This window comes from Terrapene carolina, unplaced genomic scaffold, assembly GCF_002925995.2.
Source record: "Terrapene carolina triunguis isolate 2854851 unplaced genomic scaffold, T_m_triunguis-2.0 Scaffold68, whole genome shotgun sequence".
NCBI lineage: Eukaryota > Metazoa > Chordata > Testudines > Emydidae > Terrapene > Terrapene triunguis.
The window spans coordinates 1,102,033-1,112,996 of NW_020664419.1; the positions used below are offsets into that span (position 1 = coordinate 1,102,033).

The 10,964-nt window shown below is 42.0% G+C and overlaps 1 protein-coding gene across 1 annotated transcript in view; it reads right to left on the reverse strand.

Annotated features, from left to right (window-relative positions):
* Window positions 1–10,964, reverse strand: part of CEP41 (centrosomal protein 41) — a 49,290-nt gene that overhangs the window by 14,517 nt on the left and 23,809 nt on the right. Inside the window, exons 2-5 of the mRNA XM_026648888.1 lie at window positions 10,770–10,884; window positions 6,805–6,852; window positions 1,481–1,542; window positions 227–296 (exon numbers count right to left, since the gene is read on the reverse strand). Of these exons, the coding sequence (XP_026504673.1) occupies window positions 227–296; window positions 1,481–1,542; window positions 6,805–6,852; window positions 10,770–10,884 (295 nt within the window). The remainder of the gene's footprint in view (window positions 1–226; window positions 297–1,480; window positions 1,543–6,804; window positions 6,853–10,769; window positions 10,885–10,964) is intronic.

Consider the following 10,964-nt stretch of genomic DNA (forward strand, 5'->3'; position numbering starts at 1 on the left):
AAACCTGCTTAGCTTAATGAGCTCATAGCCCAAGGCAAAACGGCTGCAGACTAAAAACGGAACTGTTTTTCTCTCCAGTTAGACAAAATTCAGCCAGTTGTCAAGTGAGTTTGCGAGCATGATGTTTTCTAAGACACTGAACTCCACAATCAGAGGACACAGCTCAAGTTCAAACACTGGGATCCAGCATGTCTCATCATCCCTACAATAAATATCAGGACAGTACCTTCCAGCTTTTGGATCTCCTCAGCGGACACTTCTAATGTTTCATCAGATAGCGAAGCAACTTGGATGACCTGTAGGAAACAATAATAAACCCGGTACTAGGGTCTTGTTGGAGCGGGGGCAGCAGCACTGGCTTTTCAAATAATCAGAGCATTCTGCGCATCAGAACACAGGGAGTGAGGACATCCCCTCTGCTGGGCTGAGGTCTCGAATAGGACTCCATGCCCCCACGTCACACAGAGGTCTCACATCTTAATTAAAACAAAAAGCCACTCGGCTTTAGAATGAAGAGACCCCAGATAGTCCATAGAAGTATCCCTTAAAGATCATAGCGTGTTCTGACATTTATAGAACATTACCTCTAAGTTGTGATCTACACATTGCAGAGCCCTCACTAGCTTAGCGAAAGAGTTATAGCATTAATCTGCAACCGTGCAAGATGCCTTATTTAATATAAATATAATATAATATAATACATTCATAAATTAGGGGCCAACCCTACATGCCTTACTCATACATGTAATCCTAATGAAGGCAGTGGAACTAATCATATATAATGGTTGAAGGAGGGGGCCTCTACCAAAGCAAATTTATGTTCTGCTTTGGGAAGGGGAGGGTAAGGAGTCTTCCCTTCCAGGTTTTTACTAGTTACCTTGGCCCACGCTCTCTGGCTTCTGTACTTTCTGATCATGCTTTGTTTAATTTTTTAATATTTTGCTTCATTGGTATGTTGCATTTTTCCACAGAAACACACAAAAACCTCTAAACATAACAACCCTCCAGCCTTTTAGAGTTATGATTTCAACTGGGCATTACATGCGGTGACTGCTTTGTTTAAACCACTATCAGATCACATGCAAATGATATTTTATACAGCCCCATTCATTAGGGAATCTCTAAGCATCTTACGAAGGGAGCATTATTATTACAAACCCATTTTACAGATGGGCAGAACTGAGTGTTCTAAAGCATTCCCTAATTCGGAAGCTCCATATAAGCGCTGACAACTCAGAGTTTCCATTGACTTCAGTTGCAGCAAAGGGTGCTCAGCACCTCTAAAAGTTATGGCCTAAGTGATTTACTTTATATAAAAAAAACAAGTGTGTAGAGGGGCACAATGGCAACAGCCTGTTCTCCAGAAAAAGCTTCAAGTGCAACAAAAATAACATTAGACACAATACAAGAGTGGGGCTAACAAGAACCTAATCACAAGCGGGCAGTTTTCAGAAGCCAGCTGGAAAACAGTCATACGTACCAGCTGGGCAAAAGTTGTCACTTTCAGCCTCTTGAATAGCTCATCTTTTTTGTATCTGTAATCTTTAACAAAAAGAGAGAGTAAGTATGTATTTTCCCACATCCATTCACAGCATCAAAATGATGAGAATTAGCGAGAGCCATTATCACACAACCCAACCTATATAAAGAGGCTAGAATTTCTGGGTGACACAGGCTGCTGTCACTGATGGGAAGGTCAGAACAAACCTGAAGGTCCAAAAGAATTTACACCTAGGACAGATCCTGCCCTACTTACTCTAAATACACATTTCTTGAGGGAGGTTTGCTTGAGCTATTTCCACTACCCCAGAGTAGGAAGAGTTCACAAATTCAGCATTCCTATGGCAGGTATGACAAGAAAGGACACTGCACCAGTCAGACTCCTTCCCCACAAGTCCCCCATTAACTTTGGTGTGCTAATCTCCCCTGCTGTTCGGTTTCAAACCCATTGCTGCTGCAAAGCCTCTTAAGCTACAGACAACGTCCCTACGACCTAAATGTTTATCCCATGCATTGTTTATAGCAGAGTTAAATCATAAGCATTCTGAGCTAGGGAATGGGTCTAAGTTTAAGACACTGCTGTGTACAAGTAATAATTTGCATACTATAACTGATTGGTGAAAAGGCTTCAGGTCTTCCCTACTTTATTTTAAATAAAAGTCAAATCTGGGACCCCATTGGTTATGTCAGTATGACTATCTACAGAGGGGTGCGATTCTCGCGAGGCACTAGAGTACAGACAAGTGAACATTATACAGTTCTGATGGGGATACCGCATTCAGGGTTGGAACCCTTGTTACCAGAAAGATATTGGACTAATTGTACGAAAGGACGAGGAAGGCTCTCAAACAGCAACAAAAGTGATCAGAGGGACTGACTTATGAAGAAAGATTAACAGAGCTAAATATAGACCATCTGGCTAAGAGGGGCAATAGAACAGTGGACAAAGAAGCCTCCACACAAAGGAGGGGAGAAATGATTTAGTGCGGTACAAGAGGAGTAGCGGGGTAAAGATAAGAAAGGAAAATGTAAGATGAATATCAGGAAGAACTTCTTGATGTGACTCTGTTAGGATGTGAAAGTCTCCCAAGTGAAGCTGTAGAAGCCTCATTCCTTGGGGCATTTACAACTAGACAGGACAGAGCACTGGAGACTGTCCAGTAAGGAACAACCCTGCACTGGCAGGGGGGGATGCACCAGATGTCCTAATAAGGCTTTACCTTCTCTAGGACCTGCAACTGTTACAAAAGATTGTGCGCACAACTTTTTAAACACTCAAAACCCATGTTTCTTTCCCGCCTCCATACTCTATGGGCTGAACCAAAATAGGTCCAATCATTCCTCCATTCCTTTACTTCTTCCCCACTAAAGTCACAGGTCAGGGAACGATCGTCAGAAGAACGTTAATCATTTTAAGAACATGTCCCAGAAATCTCACTCTAGCTGGGGACTGATAATGGAATGCAGACCCTTTATCAAATCCAGGCTGCTAGGGACTTAAAATTGCTACCATCTGTGGACTATTCCATGGTTTATGTGAAGGAGTTTGCTGGGTCTCAATCCAGATCCCAGCAGACACCACAAGATCACCAACAGATTTAGTACTACTCAGCTCTCTTGTTGGCATCCTCTCAGTTGAGAAGACTAAGTGGGCCATGGAGACTGAACTCCCCTCACAATCCATAGGTCCTGGCTACATATGGAGTGGGAGTGGGGAGAAGTCTTGCATTGCCAGTGCCTATAATTGCCCTGTGGCTAAGAATACTTCAGTCTCCAGGGCACCTTTCAGCCTGACAGTCACATAAAACAGACCCCATGAGCATCCCCACCAGCTTTTGCACACACAATTTGAAACAAACGTTCTCTATCCTCGCTATTTGCTTACGCTCAAACACACACTTCCTGGGGAAGATTTGCCTGAGCCATTTCCACTATAGAGCAGGAAGAGTCCACAAATTCAGCATCCTGCCCTACATGGGATCTGTTAAACATGGAGAGTAATTACTAGGTGCTAAGTGCCCCATATTCATCTGTGCCAAAGTAGAGCAGAAAAAAAATACAGGTGTAAAACCTTGAAACCCTCTTACAAAGGTGACCATGGGATCCATTAACGTGCCTTCAAAACCTTGGTTATAAAGTTTCATATGAAAGATCTGCACATAAGCTAAATCCTGTGAAATGAGCCGCCTTGGACACAGGGTGACCAGACAGCAAGTGCGAAAAATCGGGGGTAATAGGAGCCTATATATAAAAAAGACCCAAAAATCAGGACATCTGGTCACCCTACTTGGACATATGAAAGACTGGGATGACCATTGTGGTTCCAGAGAGACTAGATGTTTCAAGCCTTATGCTTAGACCATTAAGCCACCTCCTGCACCTCCGTTTTTATTAGCCAGTGTCCTAAACACCAATATGACTCACGAGTAACAGAAACATCTTTCTTCTGAACAGCTTGCTTCTCTTGCCTGATGCAACAAAACTCAAACCCTCTAAAGTCAATGTCACTTGTCTCCCAAGGCTGAGATCCCCAGCCATGGCTCTGAGATAACCCCTCCCTCAGTTCAGTTCTCTGGATGAAAGAAGTGAAGATAAAGCCCAATTATAGTTTAAGAAAAAGGTTTTGAAGACTTATGTATAAAAGTCAACGGATCCTTATTTTTTGTATCCTAATGACTAATAATTAAACATTGCAACTACTGGATGGTGTTTAATCTTCTTCAAACCAGGTTTATTTACAAAAAAAGCAGCTGTCACAAATCTTTACGACTTAGTTCTACCCCCTTGCAGTTAGTATGAGCTCAGAGGACTATCACTTTTACCAAATCTGTATCTGAATTGGAGCAAATCATATCAAATATTTTGTTGGGGACTTACACTGAACAGCAGAAAGCGCAGGAAAATGCTGCTTCTCGTTGCAATATCAACATTACGTACCTGGCTCTGACTCGGAAGATCCATTTGGATTTTCTGACATTATGAATCAAGGATCTGGTATTAAACTGTAACTGTCCTGCTGAAGATTTACAAAGCCCTGTTTCCCTGGGCTTCAGCAATGAGTGAAGCAATATATATTTAAGAATGGATCAGAGCTTGCAGCAGCTTCTCTCAAGTCTCTGCTTCAAAGGACTAAAATCAGAGTTTCAGCTATCTTATCAGTTTTGATTTTCCAGCAGGTTTACAGTATTGAGTCTGACTCTCTCAAGTTACACAAGAGACAGAGAATTGACTGTACTAGGCATCTGATGTTGTGTCCAACTGGTGTCATCTATCCATGAGAAATCAAGGGGAAAAAAGTTTCTAAATTGCCCAGGAACACAAGGTGCCCATTCAGCAGAAATGCGATGAGAAAACCGCTACTGTACTCTAGAATTGGGATTTAAACAAGAAGCCTTCAGCACAAAAGGAAATTAGATTCACAGCACAGTTTAAAACTGAAGACAGCAACACAACAAGATTTGTGGTACAGATACCACTGGACTGCCACTGCTTTTTATACACTGAAATCTTAGTCAATTGATCAACAAAGAATATCGTGAAACAAGATAATTTTCCTTTTCGTTTTACCAAGAGACTCACAACTAAAAACAAAGAAGAGGGAGCAAAAAGTGAAAGAACATTTTTTTACCAACTCAGCTACAAACACTTTTGTATTTCAGATATGTGATCTCCCTTGTAATTTGAACTTTATGATGTTAAAGGAACAGCATAAAACAGTTTTAAAAAACCCTGAAAATGGGCATACAAAATCCTAATGACCTTAGCGTTTTGTGACTTTTTCTTTCACCTCTCAATAAAAGCAGGGTTATTTGGATTTAAATAATCTTCCTGCCTTCCCATGCATTAACAGCAGTGCTGGAGATTGAGAACAAGAAAGCAAAACTGACTAGAAATAGAAAGTGACAGTGACTAGTCTAGTTTCACTGGCAAAACTGAGTGAAATGCAACAGAAAGACACTAAGTGGTGAGGAGTAGTTAGGGTTTCATCAGCTTCAAAATCTAAAGAGTTAAAATATGCTGTGGCAAATTCACCCCATAATAACTCCACTGACTTCAGTGGGATTACACAGGGATGAACACGGCTCGTTTACATTTTAACAAAGTGTCCTGTTAAAAGTCTAACTAGATCAGAAACAAGGCCTCAAGTTCAAGCACACGACCAGCTGAAGTAGAAACAAAAGCCATTTAACTCTAAAGATATTATAGATAGTTCCTGTAGAGCAGGTTCTCAAACTGGGGGTTGGGACCCCTCAGGGGGTCGCAAGGTTATTACATGGGGGGTCGCGAGCTGCCAACCTCCACCCCAAACCCCGATTTGCCTCCAGCATTTATAATGGTATTAAATATATTAAGAAGTGTTTTTAATTTATAAGGGGGGGGTGTCGCACTCAGAGGCTTGCTATGTGAAAGGGGTCATTAGTAAAAAAGTTTGAGAGCCCCTGCTGTAGAGGGAGGTCTTTTAGTTATGCCATTTACAATCGGCTTAGGTTGACTATGGTTAATACAATTGCATTATACCACTCCTGGGGAACAGTTTGTCTATCATCCCTAACATTGCCTTTACCGGATAGAAAGTCATTGGCAGACCTATCCAAGTGTGTGTGATGTCACCTTCTAGTGGCCGTGTACAGATAATCCAGAAAAGCAAGGGCAGGAGAAGAAGAAGAGAGAAGGAATTATTATGGTTTGAGGGAGAAGAAGAAAAGACAATTTCCAAGATTTTGGGAGAAGCGAGAGCAAGCCAACATACAGCCTAAAAACAGTAGTTTGGGCATAAATAACACACGTCCTTCTAAGTCTGACCAGGGTGGCTTTAGGAATAAATGTAGATAGCTGTCTATAGCACCACAGGAACAGTATTGGACTACCAAGATCCCTCATCACCAAGTCAGTCCTGAACTGGTCTTTTCCATCTGCAGAATTCTTTGTACTTGGTCCCTCCCTCCCACAATCTGTCCTCATTTGTCCTCAGTAATACGATGTGCACCAGGCAACTTACTGTTTCTGGATGAGCTCCCAGAACTCTCTGCTCTGGTGCTTTATTTAAAAGCCTAACTGTAAAGGATTTTGATGATCACATTGCTTGATGCAGAAACAGGGTAGATATCTAAAAGAGATTACGGTACGCTATCTCTGCACCGCACCCTCTGAATGCTCACAGCGCCTATTTATAGTTAAAGGGATTTGGGCACAGGTCCCAAGAGCAGATTACACCACTCGCTTCCAAAATGAAGGGGCCAGGATTCACTGTGCAGCTTTCAACAAACCCCTTGAGTTAATCTCCGCTCCCCATACGTTACTCACTTCTCTTGATCTCTTCCAATTTCTCAATGTATTTGGTCAGGCTGTTTCCTACAACAGAGAACAAGCACTTTGTAACAGATTGTTTTTATAATACGAGTTTTCAGAACATGAATGCTTAAACACTTATAAAGGGAGAAGACTGGATTCTAGCAGCCTAGCAACTCTGGGAGAAGCAAGGCTTGCACCAGCTCCTCCCTTACCATGATGAGTCCACCCAATACCAAAAAGGAACAAGGAAGGAGTTTCTCCTCTTAATAACCATCGCTCATGATGAGGGGTCTAACTGAACAGCCAGGTCAGACAGAAAATGGGCTGAACTGACTCAGGCAAGCATCCATGGAATGGGCAGTGCTCAGTAGGTCCAAGCCTGTAAATACTTGGGAGAGGATGTCTTTGGGAGGATCAGTGGCTAGCAGGAATCCAAATTGTTTTGCACAACCTTATTTTTAAAAGATGTGTTTAACTGCAATGCAGTAAGCCAGTGAGCATTCCACTTAATTTATTAGCAGGATTTGCAGTAAAGTGATACAAAGGCATCGACAGTCTGCCAACCAAAACAGCAGCACGCTTAAAAGTGCTGAGAGGGCTTGTTTGTAGTCTACTGGTTCCACCCAGAATTCCCCTGCCAATTAAAAGCACATGTGGTTTTGGCAATACTCTGCAGAATGGAGAAGTGATCTTTACAAAGGATGTTATTTGGGACATCTACCATGTGATTAGAGGAGGGGACTGGGAGTCACAATTTTGGGGTTCTATTCCTGGCTCTGACCCCTACTTTTAAGCCGTTTTCTCTCATTACTCTGTGACATAGGGGTAAGTATTACTGGGAAAGATTCTGCTCTGTTACCCCAGTGTAAATGCAGTGTACCTTCCTTGACTTCCAGAGTTACTCCTGATTTACACCAATTAATGAATCAGAATTTTCCCCAATACTACTTACCCCTACCTCACAGAGGGATTGAAGCTTAGAGGTTTCATGTCTCAATTTAGAGTCTAAGGTTTCTTGGGCAGGAACTTTGTCTTTCAGTATTCAAGGTGTGTTAAGCACTACCATAACCTACATAGTTTATAATCAATATCTTAAGTGTCTGGAGCTCCTCAGATACAGTCACAGTTTATATTATGTCAGATGGAGCAAGGCTGATCTCTACCAGGAGAATATTTTTTAATTTCATTCCACCTGAAACGTAGGTCGAACCAGGTACATTGCTTGGGGTGTGAAAAATTCACACCCCCGAGAGATGTAGTTAAGTTGACCTAAGCCTGAGTGTAGACACCACTAGGTCCATGGAAGACAGCAACTGCCTCTTGAGGAGGTGGATTAACTATAGCAATGGAAAACCGTTTCCGTCGCCATAGCAAAAGTGTCTACACTATGGTGCCAGAGCTGTGCCACTGTAGTGTAGACAGAGCCATAACCTGAGGGCTGGTCTACACTACAAAGTTAGGTTGACTTAACTACATTGCTCAGGCCTCTGAAAAATTTCATGCCCTGTGCCATGTAATTAAGCCAACCAAAACCATGGAGTAGGAATCGCTAGGTCAATGGAAGAATTCATCCATCGACCTAGCTACTGCCTCTCAGAGAGGTGGATTTACTACAGCGACAGAAGAACCCCTTCCTTTGCTGTAGAGAGCATCTATACTACAGTGCTACAGCAGCACTTAGCATTTCTAGTGTAGACATATCCTGAGATGGACAGGGAGCCACTGAAAGTTAAGCAATATAGTCCTGTTTCCAGTGTAACCTGGCTGCTGCATTCTAGATCCCTTAGAGGAGTGAAAGGAAGAATATTAACAGGGCATTTGCAACAGTTAAGATAAGAAAGCAATTAAGATACAAATAGGGATTTAGGTGAAAAGAGGCTCAAGAAGAAGACTAAGGGCTAGTTTACATTGGAAGCACTTTAACATGGCTTGCGTAGTCGTGTAGAGCTCTCCCAGCGCTCTTAAAAAACCCACCTCCACGAGGGGCGTTCCTCCCAGCGTTGGTGCACTGTCTACACTGGCGCTTTACAGCGCTGAAACTTGCTGCGCTGGTGGGGGAGTGGGGGTGGGTGTTTTTTCACACCCCTGAGTGAGAAAGTTGCAGCGCTGTAAAGCGCCAGTGTAGACAAGTCCTAATTCTGGAAGTATCCTGGAGGTTCTGATGTGGGATTTGAAACAATAGAGATGAGTTGGTGGAGGAAAAGAATTGGGAGATGAGGTTAGATTTTTAGATTTGCTCCCAAGACAAGGTCTGAGATGGGCTGAAAAGGTCGATAAAAAGGGCACTCAAACCCAAGTCAAAGAGTTCAGTCTTTGACGCATTTGTTAACTGGAAACATTGTGTGGTCAAGAAGTGACTGTGTGAAATTTGGGTCCTTTTAACACAGGAAAATCTGAAGAAATTGAAGACCCATCCCCTTAGCCTAGCATTTAGTTAATTCTTTACCTGCCTTTTGTTTTGTTTCTTACATTGTGATAATTTAATAATTTCTAGCATATTATACTCATTTGAGGGAGATGCATTTGGGAGTATCTGCCCTAGAAGCAGCGTCCAATAACATTTCATAATGGGAAAAGATAAAAGGACCAAGGTTAGATTCTTAAGAATCTAGAGAAGGAGGACAGTTCCATCAATGGCTATTAGCCAAGATGGTCAGGGATGCAACCCCATGTTCTGGGAGACACTAAGCCTCTGAATGCCAGATGCTGGGACTGGATGACAGGGGATGGATCACTTCATGTCTGCCCTGTTCTCCATCATGACTGCCCTGTTCTGTTCATTCCCTTTGAAGCATCTGGCATTTGCCACTATCAGAAAACAGGATACTGGGCTAGATGGACTATTGGTCTGACCCAGTATGGCCATTTTTATGTTCTTATGAAGAGGAAAATGAAAAGCTGAAACACAGGGCCAGGAATCAGGAGATCTAGGTTTTAGGCCAAGCTCTGCTTCTCTGATTCACCGTGACATCTTGGGCAAGTGACTTAAGTGCTCCGTGCCTCAGTTTCCCCCAAACATAAAATGGAAATATTTGCTCACCTACCACACAGGGAGAGTTATGATGATCAGTGTTTGGACAGCAATTTGAGGACATAAATAGCTAAAGATTATATATGATCATAACTTCTATAGTCAGTCACATGGTAACTCATCCCGCCTGCTCTCCCTCCCCCCAGTTGTGCATTTACTTTAGAAGGGATGACTGTGATCTAGTCTGACCTGCAACTTCTAACACATGCCATACATAGAACTTTCCCAAAATAAAGCCGGTTTGAACTAGACCACATATGTACACTAGTGTTATGACTACAACTCAAGAGTTTTAAAGAACCATCAGACAATAGGTAGAGTCTGGCTATTAAATGACAGCTAAGATAGAGGAGAGGGTAACAGGACATATCTACACGTATTCAAATGGTGAAAAAACAAGGCAAGAAAATAACTTAGGATGATCCAATGAGGCATAACTAGTTATAGTGGAATGAAAATGAAGTAGCAAAAATTTAGGTTGTATAATCAGGAAAACAGGCACCTATTAGATAATTTACAAGGGAAAGTGGTGGATGCATCATTACTTAAGACATTTAAAAAATCATCAGATGAGTCACATGAAATGCACAAAAAATAATTCTGTGTTAGCAAGGAAAAAGATGGGGAAATGGAAGGGGGAAATCTAACAGAGGCCTTTAAAACACTAGCTTTAATTTCAAATCATGGGTAAAACAAAAGCTTCTATAAAAAGGATAGACTAGAAAAGTCAGGCCCATGAATTTTACTGAGCATTGTTACATCAGGAGTCTGACATCAATGACAGTCAGTTGAGAGGCTCCAATTATGACCACAGATTTGAAGTTATTTCATTGCAAATTTTAAATAGCTGGCTGAACACATGCAGTTAGAGATGTAACATAACGTATGCTGGTATAGTTTGACATCTGATTAGCGGATTCTTACACAAGGCGATATGTTCACTTACCTGTGTCAAGGCGAGATTTTATGTGTTGATATTTAGGATTCTGTGGAATTCTTTTGGTCAAACACTGTTTAGGGGGGAAAAAAAGACAGGCCTTGACTATGTAGCCATGTATTGGCTGCAGGTGCTGCAGCCCTTTAGTGAGACTGCTTCAACCAGTCTCTCCAGAAGGGCCCTAAACAGCTGTAGAAAAAAAAA